Below are 27,069 nucleotides of genomic sequence, written 5' to 3' on the forward strand. Positions count from 1 at the left end.
GCCAAGGTTGCCTACCCCTGGACCAGCCCCTAATGAATGCAACCCAGTAGAATTGTACCTGGAATTTGGAGTTGAATAGCAGACCCTTATGGCTAAATGTGGTGGCTTTAAGAACGAAGGGTCAGGGCTGACTGATAAACCTGTATAAATGAAGACTATCAGAGAAAGGATTCTAGGGGGATTAAATCAACCAACAGAATTAATATATGTTGTGAATGTGCAGAAGAAAATAAGTATGCCGGTGTACTCCAAGCTCAAGTAGGCAGAACATGTTTTAGTAGCTTTATCCAAACAAGGCTGGAAAACAAAGCATGATCACAAATAACAGCATTTTTTAAATAAAAAAGTGATCCAGACAGATGAAGTTCTATATATCAGAGGTTCCCAACCTATGGGCGCGGCCCACCAATGGTCTGTGACCTCTTGGCCACCGGGCTATGTGAATGGCTGGCCAGTTTGCATGCGCATGCGCGCGTGCTCACCCCTTGTGCCGGCACTGGCTGAGCTGCAAGCCGGTAACTGGCATGTGTTTATGACAGTTGCAGTGTCCTGGATCATGTGATCACCTTTTGCAAACTGCTGACAAACTAAGTCAATGGAAAAGCCAGATTCATTTAACAACTGTGTTACTAAACAAATACAGTGATTCACTTAACAACTGTGACAAGAAAGGTCATAAAATGGGGCAAAACTCATTTAACAACTGTCTTGCCTAGCAATGGAAATTTTAGGCTCAATTAAGATTGTAAGTCTAGGACTAACTGTACCTCTTCATCTAATTATGTGGTGAGTCCCTGTATCAATAGCTTTTAAATTGCGTAATAATTTTCATACTAGAATGTAGATACTTGTGGGCTCCAGGAAATGTAATTCAAAACCAGTGATGCAATATTGCAAGGTGGAATTGCCAGAAAGGCATAGAATAGATTAAGTATCATCATCATACTGTCAATTTTCTCCTAAGTTCTTTTCCATAGCACATTTAAGAGAAAAACAAATTTAGAAAATTGATTTTTGTGGCCTGTAATACTACCCTACAGTAGATATTAAATCCCTGCTTGCTTTAAAAAAAGAAACCAGCAATTTGAATAGCAAAAGCACTTAATATCACTTTATAGTGCTTTACAGCCCTCTCTAAGCTGTTTACAGAGGCAGCATATTGCCCCCAACAATCTGGGTCCTCATTTTACCGACTTCAGAAGAATGGAGTCATGTTACGTTCATTGTGTTCTCGTGGACCATCACTGAGGTCTATACAGTATATGTGATGTTTTTATTTCCCATCATGCCCAGCAAACATATTTGGCCACATTTTCTAGGAATGATGGTAGCTGAAACTCAACCATCTGGAGACCCGTAGTTTAGGGAAGGCTGGGTGAGACATTCAGTATTGGAAGTTACTGAGGTCAGAGTTAAACTCCTACTGGATTTTGCCTCAGCCTTTTGCAAAAATTGGCATGCTGAGTGAGACACCCTCCTTTTTGCATTACCTCGTCAAATCCCATCTTCTCAGGGTGTTTTGGAGGAACTGTGACAAACTTTGAGGGTTCAATTGGAGGATGGTCAACTGGAAGAGATTAAGAACATTCATCCTATTATATTAATACTGACAGTTTTTAAACTTATTCATACTTTGAGTAAAACAGACTTGTACAGAGCTCTGCGTATTGCTGAATAGCATAGCTGTGAGGCACTAGTCAGTAGCATATAGCAAGAATTCTTCTTTAGTTTTAAACATACTCCTTTGTAAGTGTAGTTAGGATATTGCTACAGCAAAGGAACAAAAGCTTATCAATAAAGCAGACCGTGCAACTCTTTTTCAAATGATGGGCTATTCTTGATTTTGAAAGACTGCACTTCCAAATATGCAACATTTGGAAGCTAGAGCTGGTACAGACTCAGCAATGCAATTCTTGGGGCTCCAATGGTGGCCCATGTACCATGTTTTCCCGAAAATAATCCCTAGTATGATTTTTTAGGATGCGCATAATATAAGCCCTACCCCAAAATAAGCCCCAGTTAAGATCGTCAGACAGACACATTTAGTACTGTGTTTTCCCCAAAATAAGACCCAACCGGAAAATAACCCCTTATGCATCTTTTGGGACAAAACTTAATATAAGACCTGGGCTTATTTTCAGGGAAATACGGTAACATCCCTACTTTGTGAATTGCACTGGGTGTTGCTTCTGGTTGCGATTCAAGGTGTTGGTTATCATATTTAAAGCCTTTCATGGCATGGGTCCAGGCTACTTGAAGGACTGTCTCATACCTCTGGGATTGCCCCCCCCCATGGTTGACAGAGGAGGCATGCTGAGGGCCCCATTGGCCATGTGTTCCGGCTGGTGCGGTCCAAGGGAAGAGCTTCTCTATGGTTGCACCTGCCTTTTGGAACATCTTGTCCCCAGAAAGGGGTCAGCTACAACCCTCCTGACCGTCCACAAGAGCTTAAAGACCTGGCTCTGCCAGTTGGCTTGGGGCTCCAATGGCGGGGCTTCACATTGGGAGTGGCTGATAGATTAACAAGAGATCCCGCCCCTTCCCCTTTTTCAACCTATTCCCTCCCTCCTCATCTTTAAGCTAGGTTGACTCTATGGATTTTCCTAGTATTGTATTTACATCCTTAGGTTTTGTAGTTTGTAAGCCGCCCAGAGTTATCTTGTGGTAAGATGGGTGGCTAATAAGTTTTACAAATAAATAAAATATGGATATGAGGGTTAATTTAATGTAACTAGCATTAATTAAAATTGGTTACTCTTCCCATACATTTGTTATCACCGAATCATAATGTGTAATATAACTATTGGAGGAGTTCTAAAAAGTTGCTTGCTAAGTTTCCGAGGTCTATATCTATTGCTGTGAGTACACTTGCTTGCGAGCAGTGGACAGGTTCACAAGAGGTTACATTTGAAGAAAAATTCCAGGAATTTATTATTTAACGTGCCACCTGCAATTTGGCACTGTGATTGGTTAAGACAAATGAGACACTTGTGTAACTAATATCCAGATTTCATCCATCAAAACTCTGATCTAGTCCCCAATTCAAATTACAGCATCAGCTCCTGTTAAGATTAATCGATATAGTTTAGGAGTTTCTAATATTTTGGTTTATATGTTAGTACCTGCGTAGCATCTGTCAACGCCTTTAGCCAAATGCATCTTTTTCAAGGATTGTGAAGCAGCTGTGCAATTCCACAAAAAGGTACAGCTTAAGGAGTTGCCAGTACCTGCTTCATGAATTCTTGTATACTCCAAACTGCCTTTTCCCCTTTAAATCTGAAGAGCTGCATAGCCCCTCTGTGGTTAGCAATGATGGAGAATGATAGCTGGGTAAGTATTTTGACCCAAACCATGGTTGTTTTGACCATGGCATGGAAAGCATTGACTCAGCATGCTAAGTCAATATCAAACTATAGTGTGGCTTAACATGGGACTATTTAGTCTCTGTTTTACCATCATTACAAAAGTACTTCAAAGTAAGGGTAGAAATTAAGCCAAACAAGGGGATCCTGCAAGCCAATGGCACTAGATTCATTGTTCCATTCTTTGCATGTTTCTAGTCCAATAATAGATAATGTAATGTTGAAATATTTATGTCTGTCATGATTTAATCACACAGTGAATAGGGCTACTATAGCTAGACTGCAAAACTCTGGAGCATAGACCTAATAGTTTGCTGCCATCTAATGGTTGGCCAGATTTAATAGCGAGTTTTAAAATCTACCTAAAAATGAATTAGCAATTTACACACACACAGAGACACAGACACAGACACAGACACACACACACACACGTATGTAAGCATGTATGTATGTATGTATGTATGTATGTATATATGTTTTCTGAGGTTTTCGCGGGTGTTTGTATGTAGGTCTTTGGTTATTCGGGTTTTCTCCTGCGTAAAATTGGAAGTGTCTTGGTGATGTTTTGACGAAGTCCTATTCGTCATCTTCAGGCTGGTGTTTTCGGCTTCGTGCTTCTAGAAAACCCGAATAACCAAAAACCTACATACATACATACATACATACATACATACACACACATACATACATACACACAACACACACACACACACACAATAGGTTTTTCAGATAATCAACCTGTATTATTTTCCATCATTTGAACTCATTAAATTCTAATTCATTATTTAAAGAACTGATATCATAATGGGAGAGAGGGGTAGGAATGTTTATTTCCAAAACACAATAAAAGCACAAAATCCATATTATTGGAAACCAAAATAGTAGGGATGTGAGGCCAAATAGGTAACTTACTCATTGCTTCACTCAGCACGTGAACAGTATTGTCCGATTCATCTTCTAGCAACTGGTGTGATTTCAGTGGCACAGGAAGGTAACCATAATGTTCTCTGTTGCAAATGTACATCTGAACGTCTGGAAAGAGAAGGAGATATAAGAGACATAGGAGAAAAACTGTGCTCATAAAGGAAGTATGGGACTCCTGTCAGGTCTCTTTGGCCGAGTCTTGGACACTGAACTCCACCTTCCTCAAGGTTCTTCTACAAGATCAAAGGCTGCAGAGTCCCTACCACATGGCCGAGCCATCAGATGCATTCAGCACGACAGTGAACACAATGAACAGATCTCTGCCCACTGCCTCATTGATGGAGACAAAAGAAAAGGGCAGCAGGAGAAAAGGAGTTATAGTACAGCAAGCCTATGAGCAATTGCTCTAACATTAGATTTGTTGTGGTTTTTATTCTGTATTTCGATTTTTGTAAGCAGCTTAGAGTCAATCAGACTCAAGCAGCACAAGTTAATTAAAAGGAGAGCCCCTCCCCAACAAAGCAATAAAAGAAAGTGGAGGGGATAAAAATAAAGATGGCTAAATTTTTGAATCTTGAAACTGCAAGTTTTTAAGAAACTTAAATGGTTGAACAGGGGGTTGGACTAGAAGTCCCTTCGTACTCTGTTATTTTGTTCTGTTATTTTATCCCATTCCTTTACTGCCACAGTCACTGATGCATCTACACCAGGGCTTTTCAACCAGTGGTACGGGTACCACCTGTGGTACATTGGCACCTGGCAGGTGGTACGCGACCATCCTAGAAAAGTGGTAGCGGGGGAGGGGAATGAGCTGAACCGGTGGCAGCACCGCACAAGCCTGAGCGAGAGATGGCTGGAACTGCAGGGCTGTCAGGGCTCAGTGGAAGCGCCAGGATCAGCGCCAGGCTCCAGCTGGAGCTCGGCTCTGATCCTGGAGCTTTTGCTGAGCCCTGAAGAAGAACCAATCAGCTGGAAAGCAGCACTGATCCTGTCGCTTCTGCTGAGCCCAGAAGAGGCGTCGATCAGCTGGAATGTTGCAGCCTCTCCAGGGTCTTGTGATTTACATTCAGATGCTTGGCAACTGATTCATATTTATGACGGTCACAGCATCCCAGGATCATGTGAAGGGACCAAAACCTGCTGCAACCACCCAGCAGATGGGGGGGGGATAAAAACCAAACACGCCCCACCCCACCCCGCTGCCACTCCTCAACAGAAATGCTCACAACAATGAAAACCTTGGACAGGAGGAAGAGCGCCGCCGGGCGGGCAGGCAGGTGTCTTGCCCAGCTGTGGCTTGGGGGGCACTTTTTTCAGTGCCATTGTAACTTCAAACAGTCACTAAGTGAACTGTTATAAGTCGAGGACTACCTGTACTTCATCACTTTTTTCCTTTTTCTTTTTTTGGTTATCAAGTTTTTGACACCTTGCTAGGCGACTGGTGGTATTCAAATGTTACCATATCCTAAAAGTGGTACAATGGGTGAAAAGGTTGAAAAGCCCTGATCTATACTACAATTGAGGAAAAGTGGTTTTAGATCTCCCAGCCAATGATTTTATTTAAGAAATGAGGTCTTAAGGCCTTGCATGAAAAATTTCATAACTTTTAATTTGAAAGATGAGCTCCTGGGTGAGCAGGCATATTGATGTACATGGACAAACAATCAGTTGGCTTTCCTGTAGCTTTACACATGCCAGATTAACAGCTTGCTTGTAATGTCAAACCAAGAATTACAACTAGACTACCCCCTGTAAAGAGTAATTGTCTATCCTAACTTCCTAATGAACGTGAACACATTGACCGTGTTTGTACAATGAAGTTGCCCTTGGCTTGTTCAGGCTTTGCATTTTCAACTGGCTGTGCCAAAATATAACCCCTTGTGAATCTTCTGAACTACCAAAACATCGGGTACAGGACTCATCCCAGCATCATCATTCCCAAACCAGAATGCGAGTCTTTGGAAACACTGGACCCTTGATGGAGAGGGCTGGGCCAAAGAACCAGCTGCAGCCTGACATGCTATTTTTGTTCCATGGATGTGCAAGATGTGCTCCAATACACACCTGTCTTTTCTTTGGTTCTCGGGGCTTGGCAGGGGAACTAGAAACCACCGAAACCAACAAGGAAAAAATAAAACATGTCCCAGTTACTGCAGTGGGCTGCAAAATCAAAGCAGCAGTTAAAAGTTCCAGAAGACGCAATTTAATAAGCTGCAGACAAAACAAAGTACATTCCCAGTATGAGGCTGAAAATAAATTTGAGCTTTTTTTAAAGTTCTTTTTTTAGCCAGCAGGGAAAAGAAAGAGGAATTCAAACTTGGTCATCTGGTCTAGTTGTGGGCCAGTTTCTTAATAACAGAAGCATTTTCTGACATTTTAATATCACAGGGTTGTTTGTGGAGGAGTTATTGGAGGTGTCTGCTCCTTTACAATCTTCATACTCTAAACCAAGCAGCTGACTACAATTCTTGTCAGTTCTCAGTTCATCTGTTAAATGCCATAATGGAGAAGAGGTGAAAATATTTTTCAGGTATCTGGTGTCCTCATTTCCAGCTTCATATCTACTTTATCTTGTAAAATCATCATCATCATCATCATCAATCATGATAGTATGTTTTAGTTTGCCAGGATTCTGTCTATATGTGAGGAACAATAAGTATTCTATTATTATTCAAATAGTGCTGTAATTTATTTATGATTTCTTTTGAATTTTTGAAGTTCTCTGTATGAATGATGTTGCAGAATATCAAAACTGTCCTGAACTCACAATTTTTAAATATGGGTTATTCAATGGCTCCTTACCAGCTTGGCGACTTGAGAAGGCAAAAACAATGATATCATCAAAGGTCCAGGTATAGTCTTGGTGTGGGGGATAAAATGCCAGCTTATCTGATGCCTCTTTTCTCAGATCAATCAAGAATGTGGAATGTATCATTGGGACTGCGAAGCAACCAGTTCTCTTCCATTCCCTGATCAGAGGATAATCTGGTGTCCTCTTGTAATAGCCCTAAAAAAAAGTATATAGTATTAAACTCTTTTTAAAAATCTCTTGCCTATAACAAATGACCTTCATCCTGTTTGCCAATTTATTTATTCAAAAATCTGACCATAAGCTGAAAGCTATCTAAACTATTGTTACATTCAACACAGAGTATATGTCAGGCTCCAAAAACCAAGAAAGACATGTTGTGATTCTTCCAAATAGATTTCTTTATTGTTTCTCACTTATAGACAGAATTTTGCCAAAGTAAAGCATGCTACCATTCCCATAAAGCATATACTCTAGGAACTATTAGGCAGGAGCGTCTTCACCCTCTTTCTTTCATGCAAACTATCTGAACTGAGTTGTCCCTTGCTCCTCTGGAATGCACTCCTTCCGTCCTGGGAATCTAGATTATATTCCATCACATCATTAATGATGGGATTCTCCTTTGGTTAAGGCGACAAATGCTATCCCACTCTAGGTAGCTCTACTTGACATGAACTGGTAAATATTTTGTGCTAGTTACGTGACTAGCTCTTTTAGTTATATAAACAGCTATCTGACAATACATTCTAGAACAGGGATGTCAAACTGCCGGCCGGTGGGCCAGACGCATCATCGGGAAACCATGCCCACCCCATTGCCGGCAATGGCAAGAAAGCTCCAATATGTTGCGTGATGTCATGTGATGTCGCAAGTTTGACATGTCTGTTCTAGAAACACAACTTTCCAACATTGCTCCAAGATGAAAAAGTATCATGACAAAAACAGAGAGATCTGAAGACTATTCCAAAATATGATTCACAAAAATATTCAAACTGAAATAGAATTCTGATGAAGAATTAAAGTGTTTTCTCTCTTTATTAACCTGTCTTAGCTATCTCTCAACAGTGTACTAGGATTTACATATGGTTGTTCCTAGTTCGAAGGAATATAAACCCAGAAATGTACACAAATCAAGTTAACTGGCCAACATCATGACAAACAGAAGACGTTTTGGCTTCCTGTTCCATAAAACAGTTGACACATCCTATGCCAACTGCACATCTGAATTTAATATGTAAATCAGCAGTCAATCCCCAGAAGAGAAAGTCGTAAAATTAAGAGTGAAGTCACTGGACTGAAAGTACAACATAAAAACTGGAGAAGGAGGAAAAAATGGTCCCAAAGTTGCTACTACATTTTAAGACTCTTCCCTTAATGGCTTAATTTTACTACTGCACAACATCATTTGCAGAAGATGTAGTTATATGGCTTTGAAAGAATGTGAACATAAATTTGTAGGTGAGACTCTTCAGGCTGGGGGAGGGGCAAGTGAGAAACTAGATGAGCCTTTGGTTTGATTCACCAGAATTATATTTCATTCATATGATTTGTATCTCATTCATATGTTAATCACATGCTTGTTTTTCCCTTTGAGAGTTGAAAATGAAATCCAAACTCTCTCGGATTCCATCTATTTTCCTTTGCTCATATATCTTGTTTAAGTAGATAAAACAGTAACATTACTTGCCTGAGGTGTCATTCCACACCAGAAGTTAGAGTACAGGGTTCGAGATTCAAGCATTGGGGCCACAAGAGTTTTATTCTCTGCTATCATTAGATTCAACACTTCCGGGTTTGTCAGAAAATTGTCAGCATCGGCAAACTAGAAAAATAGGAAGGAAAAAACATTACATTTTATCCAACTAAATTCTACTGAAAATAAAGCCGTTTTGATGTTCTCTTAATCACAAACTGGATTCTAAAAGCTATCACTCTCTCAATTCTTGTGAAGTAATAAAAAGAACATAATGAAGATATTTCCATCAGAAATCAATCCTCATAGGTCTTTGGTGAGATTTTTACGAAATGGGTAAAATCAATTTACATTTCACAAAAGGCACACATAATTGTGAATGGGGAATTAACAAAACTTGTGAGATACAGGAAGGGACTAATCAAAGATGTTCTGTGTCATCATTGTTATTTCTGTTAACTTTGGAAATATTGAACAGAGATACAAGGAGGGATGGGAGAATTGTTGGATTGATGGTTAAAAAGAGACACTTATAAATAATAGGCATTTATGAGTGACCTATTGATAATCTTGGAACATACTCTGGAAGAAATAGAAATATTCCTTACAACAGCAATTAAACTGGAATTTCTATCACTAAGCGAAGAGGTTGTAAAATTCTGGGTTTCTGCATTGCTTAGCGCCTGCAATCCCAGCATTCCTAGTTACACCAACTGAAAATCGAAGGAAGGAAGAACAAGAGGGAGGGAGGGAGGGAGGGAGGGAGGGAGGAAAGAAGGAAGGAAGGAAGGAAGGAAGGAAGGAAGGAAGGAAGGAAGGAAGGAAGGAAGGAAGGAAGGAAGGAAGGAAGGAAGGAAGGTTTTTATCTTACCATGATGTAGTCAGACCATTTTTCCCTTGCAGTTCTCAGAGCAGCCTGCCTTAGTTTCATCACATGAGTGAATCTGGAATTTGGCCAGTGCTTCGGTCCAATTTCCTCTGGATAAAACCTAACAAATGAAGAAAGTAAAAGAAATCTGTGTTTTCTCCCAGGCTGAATATCATTTTTTTCTTAGTTTAGTATTTTAATTTTTTAAAAAATCAGGTGGAACAAATATAGCCAGTCACCTCAAATGCTCCCAAAAGGTTAGAGCAGAAAATGTCAGTGATGCTTCTAAGCAAACACTTCCAAATGTATTTATTTATTCCTGGAGTGTGTACCAAGGACCGACTGGAACATACAGCTTCACTGCACTGCCTGTCCTATATGAGTGCTTGTGAATGACGGAAAACTGTACATAAATATGTTTTTTTTTATTCCATAGACCTAACACTCTAAGTTGGTACACCATACATGAGTTTGCATGCAGAATTCCATCCAGGTGTGGACTTTTACAGCATAAACAGCTTTATAAAGGATTATGAAAAGTCATAGACAAGAAATTGTTGTCAAACTGCTTACGAAGAGAGAAAACCGCATATAGAAATACTATCAGGTACATGATAAACTATGAGACAACCATCATTTGCACAGCCCACATTGTATATTTCCAGAAATCACTGGCTGACCAAGAAGCAGAATGTGGGCTACTTATTTTCTAGTCTGATCCAGCAGGATAAAAACAATATTTTTAGATCTCTCAACAGCTTTGATCTGCAACCTCTACATCTGAAAACAATTCTACTTGCTGCCTGTAAAAGAGGTCTGGGCAACTCACTTTTATACCTTTCAGGCTCCTGCTTTGCTATCAGCAATAATAAATCAGGAGGACTTTTTAAAAAGATATTCTTAAGCTGCAATTCTCTCTGCATTTATCTAGGAGTTTGCAGCACTGAATGCAATGAGCTTACTTATGAATAGGCATTGTACAGCTAGTTGCCTTATATTATTCCACCATTATTTGCAAATTGCAACAATGGTTAACAAAAAAGATTCTACACACACATAGCTAAAGTTTATCTGGTCTAGGTGGTTCTGTTTTTTACTACTAGTTTCCAGGAGAGACAGAAAATTAGTGTGAGGCAAATCTCAGAAACAAAATCATGCACTTTCAATATTCTGCCTAGGCATTTTGAACAGGAGATGTATTCTGTAGTAGTGCCAAGATCTGGCACAGAAGCCTAGCACGGCAAATTTTCCTGGCAAATTTCTACTCTAGATTGAAGGATGTTGAGAATATAACCTGAGTCAGGGAAGATCAAAGCAAGAGGGCCTTTTGGAGCAGGCAGAAAGAAGATTATGGAATCCTCCATTTTTTCCCTGCACAAACAAAATGCCTAATTGACAACCCAATAAAACCTCTGTTATATGTATGGTAGAGAGCCATCTAATTCTCAATTCGCTACCCATTAAGCAAGCAACCTCAGGAGGATTCTAAGGAGAGGAAAACCCATCCAATGTTCAAAATACCTAAGGTCAGCCAAGAATTTTAATCCCAACCTGTATTCCCAAGATTCATGTGCTGACACTTATTCCATCAAGTAACTTAGAAATTGCATTTCTTTGCTCCAACACTTACTGAGGGTCATCCATTGGCCTCCATTCGACATAGTGGTAGAGTGTTTGTACGTTCCTCAGCCACTCTCTGAGCATGGAGGTTGTGTTGTCAATGTTATGATCAGTGGCCACCCTAAGGAGAAAAAAATAGACATATAAAACAATTATTTGCATTTTGCCTCTTTTCTGTCACCTCTTTGAAAAGGCAACTGCTGGCTGGCAGCAGCTACACTATTAAGACTTTCCTGAAAAATGAAGATATACTAGAGGGCAATTACTCCAGGGCACTTACCTCTGCAGGATATCCTTTCAAAAGGATATTAACAACAATCAGAGAACCCTAGAGTTGGTAAAAGCCATTATGTCTAGCTTTCTGCACAGCACAATAATCCAAATTAAAACATTCCAGACAGATGAGCGTCAAGCTTCTGCCCAAAAATAGCCAAATCAAGGAGAGCCATTTTGGGTCATTAGTTCCAATGTTGAACTGCTCATAGTTCACTGGGTAAGTTTTAATTTTGAACAACCGCATACTAATAAAGATCAGGATAATTCATAAGCAGGAACAAAGTAATTAGGTTTTGGCTGAACACAATACCGTTAACAGACACATGCTCATATTCATATATTGTTTATGCTTGTAAATGCTGTGTGAATTAAACTAATAACCCAAAGGCAGGGCAGAGAGAGGGACAAAGAGTAAAACTCTGGTAAGGACTGCTCATAAACCCAGGATTTCAATATCTGGTAAGTAAGGCTGACACAGATCGAGGCCCACAGATACTTTGGAGCAATAATATCTTAGAAGATCAGAGAGATTACTTATGAATAGTATCTTTAGATTCAATTCAAATGACAAAAGGTACAACATTTCTCAATGATCCACTTTGATGAGGTCACCTGGTCCAGAAAACTGTTTTTCTATTCTGCTTGAGGAAACATTCCATATTACCTACCTCCATAGTTCTACAAGATCAGACAAGATCAACCAAGGACAGCCCTTTATCTTTTGCAATTGGGCAAACTCTGAAGGCAAACCCTTTAAAGTGACTTTAAAGTAATGAGCCAGAATATGATTGGTTCAGTTATTCCGCCCCTCTTTGAAACACCCTTCCCAGACACTAAGACCATTGGTACTCAGCCTGATGGCTCTACAACAGACATGTCAAACACAAGGCCCGTGAAGTGGTTTCATGTGGCCCGTGGAGCCATCCTGGAAACAGTGAGGGAACGGCCCCCTCTGCCTTGGCCCTGGCCCAGGCCAGTTGGGAGCCAATGTGCAATTTTGTGGTGGCCATCTATGTTGAAATGCATTCAGTCTTAGTTCCATAAACCCCCCCCCCCGCATAGCCTGAGAGGAACAGTGAGGCTCCTCCAGTGGACCATGCCTTGGCACTTGCCCTGGTCCCACCCCCTTCTCCCAGAGACCCTCAAATCTATCCCACTCCTGCCCAGGCCCCCACAGACACCCTTGACACGAAGGATGTAGAGCTGGCCACACCCACCCAGTAGGCCACACCCACTCCATCCATGCCCACCCAGGCTGAACCCACCCTGGCCACATCCACCCAGCCCCCTGAGGGCAACTGCAATGCTGATGCGGCCTTCAATGAAATTGAGTTTGACACCCCTGCTCTACAATGTTGAGAAAAAAGTTTTTGCCCAGGAAGTTAGACTTCATACTATTTTTAGTCAACTTTTGTTGATCCTTTTATCCTATAAACATGTAGTTTATAATATTTTAAATCTTATGAAATTTTTCGAAAGAGAGTGAGGGAGGAAGAGAGGGTTAAAGTCACATTTGGTGCAAATTCTGATTATATATGAAAATATGTCTTGTGACAGCTAGGAATATGTATCTCCCTATCAACAGAAGACAGTCCATGTCTCTAATCTTCCTTATCATTTAATAGGTTCTTGCAATTGAATTCTGTGGATGTAAGACAAGATCTGCTTATGGAAAGTTAAACTTTTTAAACTGGGGAGATGACAGCAATTTAGCCAACAACAACTCAATGTGGAAATATAAACATACCAATTTCAGTATATCACCTTTTCTGTTTTATTGAAATAATTCCCCTGCTTCTTGGTTTGGGAAATATGGATATAGAAATTTTTACTGAAGCAAAAACAACAAAAAAAAATTACATGCACATCTGTACTTGTGTTTAACCTGTCAAGCAGAGAAAAGAGACTATGAAAGAGACTATGAAAGAGACACAAGGCTTACACACATATTCTCTTCATGAGGGTGGCAGAAAGTTTCTGGGTTATTTTTGATATTATGTGAAAATGCTAGAATAGATAACATGTCCAAGAAGAGATAAATACATTCACTGCAAACTTTATGAAATTTAGAGTAGAATACAAAAACTGCTGTGTGTTGCCAGTTTGGATTTTGCATCATTTTTTATTAAAAAGGGATAACAAATGGGATAGCACCTTCATTTCTCCTTCACACTTGTTTCATATTTCATATTTAGGATATTTGATTAATGGCCATTGGTAGCCTTAGGATATTTCCCTCATAAAGCTGCAAGTAATTAGGCACAAGATTTCAAACCTAAACTTTTGAGAAGCCATTTTTCTAAAAGTTATGACTCTAGCTCTTGTGTTAGAAAATCAGATGGAGAACATTTCTACAAACCAAACAGTTGTAAAATATTTTTAGTTAAAAGCAATAAGCATATTATCATGTACACAAATGCTTATACTCTCTTTGTATCAAATCTACCCCTCCCTACACACACACACACACTACTATGTTTAAAATTAGTCTTTTTTTTTAAGGCACTCAATTCTAGTCAGTATTCTCTGTAAAGAAATCAGGGAGGGAGGGAGGGAGGAAGAAAGAAAGGAAGTTTTTAGAATAAGTCATTTATAGGTTGAGGGTGATAACTGAAAGCTTGATATCTAATCAGACATTTATTTTACTGAAAGGTAACAAAAAAAGAGGAACAATCTTATTTGGCAATGAAATGGCTGAACTGTAGCGATTTTGTATTTAACAAATAGAACGTTATGACACCTAGATAATATTCAGCAAATCAGTCAGAGAATTAACAACATTTTTCCATCTTTCTTCCATGCGTACATCCCTGTTTTGAGCCTCTGCTTATTTGCTTTGTGACTCCTGTCAGGGAGCAGAGAACAGCGTACTTTACTATTTTTTATCCTGGTAGGAAAAGTACCTTAATTCCTACCAAAAGAAACACTTTGTGCTTCCTGGTTTCCAAGATTAAGTACCACATTGTGGTTTATGCAGAACAGGGAGAGAAAACACTCCCCTAATGCAAACATAAATGTTTATTCCCCTATTTCCCCAACATAATATGAAATGCAATATTCTTATTAGTTTGGGTAGGATATAGGATACACAAAAAAATTGTGCTCTACTAATTATTGTGGGCAGAGAAACATTACAGAGAAAAAGTAAAATTAAATTCCAGTATACCTGCATATCATAACTGTACCAAACAAACATTTGAAGATCACAGTGGTACACACAAAGCAATCACCATGACATTTTTATAGAGTGAGTAAAAGGTATGTTTTCAATATTTTGTTACACTTTCAAAATATTTTTCCTCATTCACCTTCTATACATAGCAGGAAAAATGTTCGGTTAGATTTTTTTTAAAAAAAATTATACTAATTCCACCAAGGGAACCTTTTTAGATTTGCTCTAGAGAATAACACATATTCTGGGCTACTCTGGTTATTTATATAGGATACTCCGTACAATTAGTTGCTGCATGTTTAACCTTGCTTTAAATATGCTTATAAAGAAAAACCTCTTAGTATTAACAAAGGGTATTATGCAGCAGCTATTTTGCATTCTCCTTGGTAACGGAAAGAGAAATAAAAACTGCAGCAGAAGCAGCAGAAGTGGGAACATACAGAAAGCTTGCCAATGGAATACAACTTTGTTTGACCAGCTCCCGCAAACCATTAGTTTCCAGCAAATACACAGTGATTGCACAACAGAAGACTTATGAGGAAGCACATCTGAACAACAGTAGTTACTTTTCTAAATGAACAAATATGTAAGACTACAGATGCCATGAAGGAAAGATTAATAACAGGATCAAAACTCATAATTCTCACTCAGAACTGCCAACAGTTTGCTTCACCAAAGAAAAACAATTCTTCTGAATTAAAAATTTGTATGGCTAGTCTTCTAACTCAGCCAAGGAAGCAACAATCTAGTCTTCATTTCTGGGCAACTTCCAGATGTGTTGCAACTACATCTCACAAGTGAGGCCCTGCCCTTTTTAATTCTGACCTATGGCACACAAAAAGGAATGGATTTCAACTATGCAATTGCAATCACTATCTTTGATTTATTTTTTTACCCCTCTCCCTGATGTCCCCAACCACTTCTCAGAACTGTTATCTACACTGGCGTTCTCCACTAATCTTTTAAGAGATGTAATTTTTCCACCTTTCTGCAGAAGCCTAAGAGGAAAAATTGGCAGTTAATTTTAGGAATAACATAACTTTATTAAAATTGTTACAAAGAAAGATAAAAAGAGAAACTAATAGCGAGTGTCTACAAACAACTAGGCAACCAAGCTAAGAAGCTAGGAGCACAAGTAGTGTTCTCATCAGTACTCCCAACGAAAGGCCAACACCAATTGAGGGGAAAAAGAATTCTAGAAATAAACCACTGGCTAAAGGGTTGGTGTTGCCAAGAAAACTTTGGTTTCCTGGATCACGGACTGCATTTCCTTTGCGAAAGACTCTTGGCAAGGGATGGGCTGCACCTCACGAAAACAGGGAAAAATGTAATTGGAAAAAGACTGGCCCAACTCACCAGGAGGGCTTTAAACTAAAACTGAGGGGGGGTGACCAATTTTCAGAATATCTAGAACCCAAAACTAATCATAAATCCCAAGAAAGCAAATCAAACAATGAGGTGAGCAGAGATTAAAAAAAACCTCAAACAACATTTAGGAAGTGCAGGAAACATACCCACGGACAGGCATAAAAGTCTTAAAGGCTTGTATACAAATGCTCAAAGCTTGGGGAACAAACAGGACAAAACTAGAAGAAATAGTACATGAGGGAGGGTATGACATAGTTGATATTACAGAAACCTGGTGGGACGAAACCCATGAATGGAATGGACTGATGGATGGATACAAATTGTTCAAAAGAAACAGGTCTACAAAAAGAGGAGGGGGAGTTGCACTATATGTAAGAGAACACTACATATCTACAGAAACGCACATGATCAAAGATGAAATCTCTCCAAAATGCATATGGGTCAATATAAAAGAGAAAAAAATGACATTACCATAGGTGTATATTATGGACCACCCAGCCAATTAGAAGAAATAGATGAACTCTTTGCCAACCAGTTAACAAATGCATGTAGGAAGCATACCACAATAGTAATGGAAGACTTCAACTATCCAGATATCAACTGGGAGACAAACTCTGCAGCGAGTGGGAGATCAAACTGATTCCTAACCAACCTAGCTGACAACATTGTCATCCAAAAGGTGGAGGAGAGAACTAAACATAAAGCCATACTGGACTTAATTCTAACTAATAGAAAAGAAGTGATAAAGGGAGTTGAAGTTGCTGGAACCTTAGGTGATAATGACCATATCATACTGGAATTTAATATAATGCAAACACTAGCAACAGAAAACAATCCAACCAACATCCTAAACTTCAAAAGAGCTGACTTTAACAAACTCAGAGAGAACTTAGGAAAGATCCCATGGATGAAAATCCTACAGCAGAACACAACCCAAGAAGCATGAGAAACTCTCAAAAATGCGATCATAAAAGCCCAGACCAGCACAATAGCACTGAAAAAGAAAAACAAGAAATTCAAGAAGAAACCAGCATGGCTGTACAAAGATCTCTCTGACAAACTGAAAGACAAAAAGGACAAATACAAAAAATGGAAAGACAGGCACATAAGGCCAATCATAAGCAGACAGCCAGAACATGCAAAGATGAAGTCAGGAAAGCAAAGGCTCAGAACGAATAAAGACTTGCAACCGAAATCAAGGACAATAAAAAAAGTTTCTTCCAACATATTAACAACAAGAAAAAAGTCAAGGAAACTGTAGGTCTGCTAAAGAGAGAAGCTGGCAAGGAAATAACAGGCAACAGGGAGAAAACAGAGCTGCTTAACATACTTTGCATCAGTCTTTACATAAAAAGAAACCATAGCCCAACATACCAAAAAACCACTGCAAAAGACAAATTAGAAACAAAAATTAAAATAAGCAAGAAAATGGCAAGAGAACACCTATCTGACTTTGACAAATATAAATCACCGGGGCCTGACAGATTACATCCCAGAGTTCTGAAGGAGCTGGCAGATGTTATCTCAGCACTGCACCAGATCTTTCAAAAATCCTGGAGCACAGGGGAAGTACCTGAGGATTGGAAAATGACTGATGTGGTTCCCATCTTCAAAAAAGGAAAAAAAAACAGACCCTGGAAACTACAGACCAATCAGTTTAACATCAATATCTGGGAAGATCCTAGAAAAGATAATCAAAAAACAGATCTGCAAACAACTAGAAGCAAACAAAATTATAACTACAGGTAATAGCCAGCACAGGTTTGTTAAAAACAAATCATGCCAAACCAATCTTATTTCATTCTTCGACAAAGTGACTAAATTAATAGACCAATGAAATACTGTGGATGTAATATACTTAGATTTCAGTAAGGCATTTGATAAAGTAGACCACAACCTACTCCTTGGCAAGATAGAAAAGGTGGAATAGATAACATTACCACCAGATGGATCTGTAGCTGGCTGGCAAACCATACTCAATGGCACTACATCCACATGGAGAGAAGTAAGCAGTGGGGTACCACAAGGTTCCATCCTAGGCCCAGTACTCTTCAATATCTTCATAAATGACTTAGATGAGGAAATTGAAGAGGAACTCATCAAATTTGCAGATGACACCAAACTGGCAGGAGTAGCCAACACTCCAGAAGACAAACTCAGGTTCCAAAAAGATCTTAACAAACTTGAATAATAGGCCCTATCAAACAAAATGAGTTTCAATATGGAGAAAAGCAACATTTTACATTTAGGCAAGAAAAATCAAAGGTACAAGTATAGATTGAGCAAGACCTGGCTTAAAAACAGTAACTGTGAGAGGGACCTTAGAGTCCTAGTGGACGATCACTTGATCATGAGCCAGCAGTGTGCAGCAGCAGCCAAAAAAGCTAATATAAACCTGGGTTGTATAAACAGAGGCATAAAATCAAGATCACATGAGGTATTAGTACCACTTTATGAAATCCTAGTAAGACCACACCTGGAATACTGCAGCCAATTTTGGTCACCATATCACAAAAAAGATGTTAAGAGTTTGGAAAAACATTCAGAGAAGAGCAACTAAGATGATCAAAGCTCTGGAGACTAAAACATACAAAGAATGGCTGCAGGACTTGGGTCTGGCTAGTCCAGGGGTAGGCAACCTTGGCTCTTTTATGACTTGTGGACTTCAACTCCCAGAATTCCTGAGCCAGCATGTCCATAAAAGAGCCAAGGTTGCCTACCCCTGGGCTAGTCTAAAGAAAAGAAGAAATAGGGGAGACATGATAGCAGTATTCCAGTATTTGAGAGGCTGCCACAAAGAAGAGAGGGTCACGTTATTCACCAAAGAAGCAGAGAGCAGGACAAGAAACAATGGTTGGAAACTGATGAAAGAGAGAAGCCACCTGGAATTAAGGAGAAACTTCCTGACAGTGAGGACAATTAACCAGTGGAATATCTTGCCCTCGGAAATCATGGGCGCTCCATCACTGAAGATTTTTAAAAAGAGTCTAGACAGTCACTTGTCTGAGATGGTATAGGTTCTCCTGCTTGAGCAGGGGGCTGGACTAGAAGACCTCCAAGGTCCCTTCCAGCTCTATTCTATTCTATTCTATTCTATTCTATTCTATTCTATTCTATTCTATTCTATTCTATTCTATTCTATTCTATAGAATAAAAAAAGAACAGAGGAGAAAGGGGATAAAGGCAAAAGTACACAAAAGAAAAAAGGAAAGTATAAAGTAAAAAATTTTCCAATTTTCTTTATAGCTATTTTAAATGTAAATATAAATTTACCTTTTACTCTATGATTGCATCATAATTTTTATTTATTTATTCTATAATCATTTTTAAAATCATCAAAACCATAGGTCATAAGTTCATTTTTTTCTGTTTCATCCAAAATGTTTATAAATATTTCCAGTCAACCATAAAATTAGTTAATGTCTTTTTCTGATATCAAAGACACCAATTTGGCCATCTCTGCAAGTTCCATTCATCTCCAGCACCCAATCCTCTATTGTGAGTAATGCAAACTCACTGCAATTTACCTAATTTTAGCAAACTCTTAAGGCAGATATCAGAACAAAAATTCTGCACTGAATATCAAGTGATTTTTCTTTCTGTGTTAAGAAATATGGAAATCTGATATGCACAGATTGTACTTAATTTATTTTCAAGGCCCTTTCAGTCTGCTTGTCAATGAGCCTAATTTCAGACTAGATAGGAGAAAGCTGCCTTTTCTCTAAGGAGAAAGTAATAGTTTATTTACAAACCTCACAGTGTGTTAATGTTGATTTTCTTTAAAGCACATCTTTTTTCATTTCACGGTTTTCAAGGTGACAAATTCCTTTAGACATTTTGCTCTTAATCTTACTTTCCTCTTGAAGATCTATTCAAGGGGAATGGTTCTCAGAAGAGAGCTACATGGAAAAAATGCTTTTAAAAATTGTAATTGCAATCCTAAATACCAGCCAGTCAGCATTAGCCTAAATGATGTATGTAAAGAGCATTTTTACTCTTTTCCTCATCAGGCATTTTCCAGTCTGACAGAACCGGAAATAATTGAGGTAATCAGGTAATTCACTGTCAAGTAACTATTTTCCAGAATACCAGTCACTAGGGCTTTGGAAAAAAATCTATCTAAAATTCTTGTTTCCAAAAAAAAAAAAAAAAAAGTGCACACTCCTTTTCTACCAGTCATGCAGCTGAACCAATAATAGGCATTGAGTGATTGAACAATGCAGAATAAAGACGCCAGCCAGACATCTGGATCCATGTAACAATGTACAAATTATATAATTGAGCAGGTACTACCTGCCAAGATTCAAAAGGAAATGTAAACAGAATGGAATATTTTACCTTAGAGCAGTGGCTCTAAAACCTTGGCAGCTTTAAGATATTTGGGCTTCAACTCCCAGAATCCCCCAATCAGCATACTGGCTAGGAAATTGTGGAAGTTGAATTCCATGCATCTTAAAAGATGCCAAGGTTGAGAAACTCCGCCTTAAGAGTTCGGCAGTGAGGACTCTGTGGATGTCATGCCAATCACAATGCATCTTCATGAACCCCACTAATCTTGAAATTCTGCAAGATTATATATATATATAATCTGTATTTAATTATTTACAAACACTAATTCAACATACTGGCTGAGGGAACTCTGGGAGCTGACGTTATAACATTGCTAAGGCTGAGATACACTGCACTGGAGCATTTAGCATCTTATGCAGACATTTTAAAAAGGGACAGAAAAGATACCAGGAAAGATAAACAAGCACAAAATCCTGTACAACCAATATATCCAGCCATGCTTAACTCCCTCTCCCACCCCACCCCATCCCAACTCATGATTAAGACTGAAGTTTTCTTGAGGCCGATCAAACTTATTAGTCAGGGGCATCCACAGGATCTGATGCTTTTGTCACAATGACAACAGCGCATCCTCTAGTGCATGGGTATCAAACTCGATCGTGTCATGTGATGTATCGTGACTTTTTTGCCTTTGCAGAGCAGGGGCAGGCGTTGCCCGCACATGACGCATCTGGCCCGCAGGCCACCAGTTTGGCACCCCTGCCCAAGCTCTCTCCCTTTTGTATATGCACGCAACATCAGACCGTATTAGCAGAGCTTGCTAACACCTTCAGGTTCCTAAGCCAAGAGTGAGACCAAAGTATCACCTTTTCCATCAGCTCCTCAGTGCCCTGCTTAGCCTTACTTTACAACTCATCACAAAACAAGTGCAATAATGTACACAAAAGTAAACATTCTACTGTAAAGTATATCTGCATAGATTCCATGTAAAATTAAGTTCACACAGCTTAGAGCCACATAAGCATCCTTTTTTTGTTCCTTTTTTGAGGATGGGAACTACATCAGCTCTTTTCCAATCCTCTGGTAGAACACAGGGGAATTACCAGAGGACTGGAAAAGAGCTGATGTAGTTCCCATCCTCAAAAAAGGAAAAAAAATGGATCCAGGAAATTACAGACCTATCAGCCTGACCTCAATACCTGGGAAGATCCTGGAAAAGATAATCAAACAATGAATCAACGAACACCTAGAGGCAAACAAAGTCATTACTAAAAGCCAACATGGGTTTGTCAAAAATAGATCATGCCAGACAAATCTTTGCATTCTTTGACCAAGTGACAAAATTAGTGGATCAGAAGAATGCTGTGGACATAATATACTTGGACTTCAGTAAGGCATTTGATAAAGTAGATCACAACCTACTACTTGATAAGATAGAAAAATGTGGGGTAGACAGAATCACCACCAGATGGATCCGTAGCTGGCTGACCAGCCATACTCAGCGAGTGGTCCTCAATGGAACTGCATCTATATGGAGGGACGTGTGTAGTGGGGTGCCCCAGGGCTTTGTTCTTGGCCCAGTGCTCTTCAACATCTTCATCAACGATTTGGACGAAGAGATAGATGGGGAACTCATCAAATTTGCAGACAACATCAAGCTGGCAGGAATAGCTAACACTCCAGAAGACAGGCTTAAGATACAGAAGGATCTGGACAGACTTGAACACTGGGCACTAACTAACAAAATGAAATTCAATGGTGAAAAAAAAAAGGTTCTACATTTAGGCAAGAAAAACCAAATGCACAAGTACAGCATAGCTGGCACCATACTCAATAGTAGTAACTGTAAGAGGGACCTCGGAGTCCTAGTAGACAATCACCTAAATATGAGCCAGCAGTGTGCTGCAGCTGCCAAAAAGGCCAACACAGTGCTAGGCTGCATTAACAGAGGGATAGAATCAAGATCACGTGAAGTATTAATACCACTCTACAATGCCTTGGTAAGGCCACACTTGGAATACTGCATCCAGTTTTGGTCACCACGATGTAAAAAAGATGTTGAGACTCTAGAAAGAGTACAGAGAAGAGCAACAAAGATGATTAGGGGACTGGAGGCTAAAACATATAAGGAACGGTTGCTAGAATTGGGTATGTCTAGTTTAACGAAGAGAAGGACAAGGGGGGACATGATAGCAGTATTCCAATATCTCAGGGGCTGCCATAAAGAAGAGGGAATTAAGCTATTTTCCAAAGCACCTGAAGGCAGGACAAGAAGCAACGGGTGGAAACTAATCAAGGAGAGAAGCAACCTAGAACTAAGGAGAAACTTCCTGACAGTGAGAACAATTAATCAGTGGAACAGCCTGCCTCCAGAAGCAGTAAATGCTCCAACACTGGAAGTTTTTAAGAAGAGACTGGACAGCCATTTGTCCGAAATGGTGTAGAGTTTCCTGCCTGAGCAGGGGGTTGGACTAGATGACCTCCAAGGTCCCTTCCAACTTTACTACTATTATTATTATAGTTCCAACAGATAAGTTATATGTCTATATATCTAAGACTGCAAGTGAGTAGATCTTGGTGATCTAGTCAGAATCAGGGATTTGCTAGCAGAGAGAAACATTGCAGGAGAAACATTGCCAAAATCAGTCTGTTTTAATTCTGATGTCAGTTATATTCCTGTGGTGCAGCTTCTTGGAAAATTAAGAAGCAGACAAGGCCTAGTTAGTTCTTTAGCCCTTTGCATTTCTAAACATGACTCTGCATTTTCTCCTCTTGAAAGGTACCCCTTGTCTGATGAATAAAAAGGCAAATTGAACTTCCTCAGATAGAGGAGCAAAAAGCTGGATATTATGTTACTGAAACCGGGGAATACAACAACTACAAAACATTGTATCTAATGGGCTTATCTAACTGAAGTCATAGTGCTTTTGATAGCAGGAGGAAATTTCACCAGACGTACATCCAAACTTACTATCTGGAATCCTTCTTCTACTCTCCTCAAATATAATCACTTAAGGCAGAGGTCCCCAACCTTTTGGGCACCGGGGACCAGTTCCATGGAGAGCAGTTTTTCCACGGATCGGAGGGTGCGTGGTTTTGTTTTGCTGCCTGCATCCCGTGGAAGGGGCTTAGCTTGTTTCTGTGGACCAGTTGCTGGCATGCCATGGCCCAGTACTGGTCCATGGACCGGGGGTTGGGGACCCCTGCCTTAAGGGTCAGAAGGTCTTCAGGATTTTGCTTCATAATAGCTTTCTTTCTTTTTTCTTCATCTTTGTTACACCTTGTCTGTCGAAGAAACCTGGGGGCACAGACTGAATTTTGTGCAACTCTGTTTTCAGTTAAAGCAGCCCTTTGTTATGGATTAAACAATGTTAGTAATTTCTTGCTCATTTTTTGTGGGGGGAGGAGATTTGAGAGGGAGTTATGGGTGGAAATGAAATACCTCTGGAGAGTTAAAAACTCCCCTGAATGGCCTTTAACAGCAAAAGCTATTGATATTTAATGGCAAAACACTTACTACAATTTTGGTTCTTGCAGTTGATTATTTATTATTAAAAGTAGAAATGGAACTGACTTATCTCCTAGCCCAGGGGAAGACAACCTTGGCTCTTTTATGACTCGTGGACTTCAACTCCCAAAATTCCTGAGCCAGCCATGCTTTCCTTGTGTCATAAAAGAGCCAAGGTTGCTTATCCCTGTCCTAACCTCATGCTTCCATTTCTGGTCTTATTTTAAAAATAAACCAATTAAGAATCATGCTGTTAAAATCAACAAATTTTGTCAGCAAACATTGTCAATATATCTTGGGTTCGCTTGAGGACCAAAAATGGTGTATTGGGAGGACTGCACACAGCCTGTGAGCCCCAAAGCAGTTCTCTACCTTTGCACAAAGCTATGAACCACAGTTTACAAGCCACAATGGTAGGTTCATACAATACTCTGTCTAACAGGCTTAACATGGCGTGTGAATTATTAGACTTTTAACAAGTAAGGCCAGTCTTCTAGCGGTGTTGCACTACAACTCATATAACTTATATGCTAAACTAAAGCGCCAAATTCTGAATCTTACAGACTTTAACATACATAAATGAAGGACATAAGAGAGATTTTATACAGGGATTTGCAGTGGGAAACATAAGTCAGTTTCAGATCCATTCCCACTTACTGCATTATCTTCCAGAATGTAACAACCCATTCTTTAATCCTCAATCTAACTCTTGATTCTTCATACTCATTCTTGACTTTGTTCAAGAAATTGAACTGAGGTCAAATATCTCTAGCAAGCTTCCAGAGATTAAAGAGAAGAACTAATTAAATTCACTAAGCAGCAGAGATTTCATTCTCTGAAATGGTATCTACTAGGAGGAAGCTACTTACGCCATTCAAAGCATCTCAAGACTGTTGTACTCTCTGAAAGATGCGACATGGCTGCTCCAAAGGGCCCTGCCCCAAGTACTCTCCACATACACATTGGCTAGCATTCCCAAGCATTCAGTGGACATGTATGGTATGTGCATACACATGCAGATAACTACATTCAAAAAAACTGTGCTAAGCCGGTAAGATTGTGTCAATGCTTCAAAGAGAAAAGAGTCCTAATGGATGATCACTTGACTATGAGCCAGCAGTGTGCAGCAGCAACCAAAAAAGCTAATACAATCCTGGGTTGTGTAAAAGGCATAGAATCAAGATCACGCGAAGTATTAGTAACGCTTTATAGAACCCTAACATGGCCACACCTGGAATACTGCAGCCAATTTTGGTCACCATATCACAAAAAAGATGTTGAGAGTTTGGAAAAAATTCAGAGAAGAGCAACTAAGATGATCAAAGGCCTGGAGACTAAAACATACGAAGAACGGCTAGGGACTTGGATTGGCTAGTCTAAAGAAAAGAAGAAATAGGGGAGACATGATAGCAGTGTTCCAAAATCTGAGGAGCTGCCACAAGGGGGGCAGGTTGTTCACCAAAGCACCAGAGGGAAGGGCAAGAAACAATGGTTGGAAACTGATCAAGGAGAGAAGCAACCTAGAATTAAGGAGAAACTTCTTGACAGTGAGGACAATTAACCAGTGGAACAGTTTACCCCAAAAAATTGTGAGCAGTCCATCACTGGAGTTTTTAAAGAAGAGGCTCAGTAGACATTCATCTGTCTGAGACAGTATAGGTTCTCCTGCTTGAGCAGGGGGCTGGACTAGAAGACCTCCAAGGTCCCTTCCAGCTCTATTCTATTCTATTCTATTCTATTCTATTCTATTCTATTCTATTCTATTCTATTCTATTCTTTGCAGTTCTTACATTTTCCACAATTTTCCCCAAAACTCTGTACAATATAATTTCCACAACATATGCCTTTTTATAGAGATGCATAACAAAACTATTTACCACTATTTACAATGAAAACAGTGAAATCCAAACTCAACCCTCCCTGCGCAAATATATGACCTAACCTGGCTACTGGGGAGAAATTCACTCTATTAATTATTGCCCTTCCTTCCAGGTGGCAGAAGTTGGTGTCAATGCTGCATTTTTGTGTTCTTGCTAAGATTCATGTTTAGGAAATGGAAAACTGTAACAGATTACAGTGGTCTTCAGGGGCAGTTGAGGACCTTGTGTCTATTAATTGCCAGACCATTTGCTAAAATGGACTAGCTTCCAATTGAGTCACAAAATATTATGGGATATGTCGACTACTAAGGTCTGCCCTAGATCAGCAGTTCCTGAATCCTTTGGTCTCTGACACCTTTACATTCTTACAGATGGCTGAGGACCTCATACGCCTGTGGTGGCGAACCTATGGCACGCGTGCCAGAGGCAGCACTTGCCCCAGCCCCGCCTCCTCCCACGGCCACCTCCTCACCAGCAGCCCCCCGGAGGAGAGTTGCCCCCGGGCATGGCCCATGTGAAGCAGTGCAGCCAAGGACATGGTAGCCGGGCAGCAGGGACAAGACTCCGCCCTTGCGCCCCATCATGCATGGGCGGAACGTGTGGCTGCTGTGGCGCTGCTGGGCTGCCTGGGGGATCTGTGGTGGGTTGTGGAGGTGGTGGGTGGCCCAGCGGGCATGGCGGAGTGGGGACGGGTGGGGGGCAGATTTTGGGCACTCAGTCTCAAAAAAGTTCGCCATCACTGTCATACACGTTTGGTTTATGGGGGTTATATCTATCAATATTTACTGTATTAGAAATTAAAACAGAAATATTGTAAGTATTTATTTATTTGACTTGGTAGATCCCCTGAAAAAGTGTCAGGGACTGAGATCTACTGCCCTAGATTATTAAGTAAATCCAGATAGGAATAGAGAAGCTATTCTTACTTTCAGTGGTAAGCAGACCCCATGATTAATGTCATGAAACGAAGGAAACTTAAGAATGAATAGACACTGTTTTTACCATTCAGCTGCACAGGGATCTGGTTGCATAGATTATTAGGTGGTTCTCCAGATTAAACAGAAGAGAAAAATAGTTTCTTAAGTTTACACAAAAGAGCAGCTTTGTTCAAGAAATGAATATCAGTTTATCTCTTTTGGGTTGAAATGCTGTACAAATGCTTCTTAACAATAATGGACTCGCTTGCACCTGCTTTCAGGAAAGCTGAGTTTGCCAATATCCTTTTCCTTCTCCTCTCGTCAGAATACCAATAGTCTGCTGAATGAATCCCTTTGTCTATTCTATCCAGATATTTATTTA

The 27,069-nt window shown here is 39.8% G+C and overlaps 1 protein-coding gene across 1 annotated transcript in view; it reads right to left on the bottom strand.

Annotated features, from left to right (window-relative positions):
- Positions 1-27,069, bottom strand: part of COLGALT2 (collagen beta(1-O)galactosyltransferase 2) — a 62,382-nt gene that overhangs the window by 17,405 nt on the left and 17,908 nt on the right. Inside the window, exons 2-7 of the mRNA XM_039357606.1 lie at positions 11,287-11,397; positions 9,660-9,777; positions 8,783-8,917; positions 7,089-7,293; positions 4,275-4,394; positions 1,491-1,567 (exon numbers count right to left, since the gene is read on the bottom strand). Coding sequence (XP_039213540.1) covers positions 1,491-1,567; positions 4,275-4,394; positions 7,089-7,293; positions 8,783-8,917; positions 9,660-9,777; positions 11,287-11,397 — 766 coding nt within the window. The remainder of the gene's footprint in view (positions 1-1,490; positions 1,568-4,274; positions 4,395-7,088; positions 7,294-8,782; positions 8,918-9,659; positions 9,778-11,286; positions 11,398-27,069) is intronic.

The sequence above is a fragment of the Crotalus tigris genome, unplaced genomic scaffold, assembly GCF_016545835.1.
Source record: "Crotalus tigris isolate CLP2741 ecotype Arizona unplaced genomic scaffold, ASM1654583v1 scf7180000018938.1368258, whole genome shotgun sequence".
In the NCBI taxonomy this organism is placed as follows: domain Eukaryota; kingdom Metazoa; phylum Chordata; class Lepidosauria; order Squamata; family Viperidae; genus Crotalus; species Crotalus tigris.